This window comes from Perkinsus marinus, assembly GCF_000006405.1.
Source record: "Perkinsus marinus ATCC 50983 genomic scaffold scf_1104296972672, whole genome shotgun sequence".
Lineage (NCBI taxonomy): Eukaryota > Perkinsozoa > Perkinsida > Perkinsidae > Perkinsus > Perkinsus marinus.
This window is the reverse complement of record NW_003201682.1, coordinates 47,792-49,187: the sequence shown is the minus strand read 5'-3', so window position 1 is coordinate 49,187 and position 1,396 is coordinate 47,792. Positions and strand designations below refer to the sequence as shown.

At 43.2% G+C, this 1,396-nt stretch overlaps 1 protein-coding gene across 1 annotated transcript; it reads left to right on the top strand.

The window, feature by feature from the left end:
* Nucleotides 1–62: 62 nt before the first annotated feature.
* Nucleotides 63–635, top strand: Pmar_PMAR013325 (hypothetical protein; the record flags this gene model as incomplete). The annotated part of the gene is made up of 1 exon (XM_002766510.1): nt 63–635. The coding sequence occupies one exon, from the start codon at nt 63–65 to the stop codon at nt 633–635; it is 573 nt and encodes a 190-aa protein (XP_002766556.1).
* Between the last annotated feature and the right edge of the window lie 761 nt (nt 636–1,396).

Genomic DNA, 1,396 nt, shown 5'->3' with positions numbered 1-1,396 from the left:
TGTTAGCACCTAGATGGCTATGGCCTTGGATACTCCTTGCTCTACTCACACTAAACGGAGTGATGTCCGCCCGAGACTGGGAATTCCGACAGAGGGACGCCTATGTGGTGTGGGAGGCTGACGTGGAAAGTAAAGAAAATGCTGATGTGCGGCTACGTCGTATGTTGGTAAACTCGACCGAGATGAATATTGCAATACATAAGGCTCTGAATGTGATTGAAAGAATACCTATTGCGTGGAATTGGAGTGACCCTTTGGTGACTAGAGTGGCTTATGTAATGGCAATACCGACGTGTGGAGTGGTTTCGGTGATTCTAGCAGTAGTTCCGCTGCAGTTTATGGTATTTGTGATTGGTACGGTAGTGATATTGGAAATTTTCTGGACTCAGGAGAAGAAGCGAAAAGTTTTGGCTAGTGAAAAGGAGGGAGGATCGTCGGAAGAATTCGGTGAAAGTGAGCGAAGTGGCTTTGGTGTTGGCGAAAAAATGGGAAAAATTACGAATTTATTGCGGAATTTTTTCTGGATGATTCCGGACGATTATGAACTGGGACATCGGTACGTCGCGAACACGCAGAGGGTTGGTGTCGGCGGAGCGGCGAAAAAAATTTCCGCGGATTTTCGGGTGAATCGGTGAGTATGATATTCTGAGGTTGTACGGTATGTTTTATTTACGATTGAGCTTTTATTAATGAAATAATTCTATTGTTGTTAATAGTACAGTTTCGAATTTCACACCTACGTGGTGTTGTCTTTGGGAAAAAATGGCCCACCTCTCGAAGTTGTGTTCGATTTTGATAGTCCAAACGGGTGGGTCTATCACTCCCACCCCTCCCCCACAAGTGAAACGGTGATCGATGTAGCGCTATCGGCTATTTATTTAGTTCTCAAATCTAGTTAGCCTTATTATGTGAGGGTTTGTTTGTGAAATTATGCGTATTGGAAATGATATGCACTTTTCCCGTTTAGGCTATCAAAATCGAACACACTATAGAGGAATATTTCCAAGATTTCCAAGATTTCAACGAACTCTCTCGAATGGTAGTTGAACCAATTCTATACTCTCTATACTTGAAAAGTTATGACGATATGGAGAAAGTCCTGGCAGAGTCCACCATCTATCGATGGTCCAACATAGCGATATGCAACGATGCTCTATCATTTCACTTTGGAGCGGTAAACCCGACCGGCGGGCCTATGCCATCTCTGCAGAAAGATGAACTATGGATAGTTACGCAAAGACTGCGAAATTGATTCTGCAGTCAGCACTTGAGAGTATGAAATTAAATCAGTTGAACAGAGCACCGGATGACGAGTGCTCCAAAATGACGGCTTAATCTGTCTGATGTTCGTATGCGTTGAGATATTACGGATGTAGGGAACTTTTTTTGTTTTTTT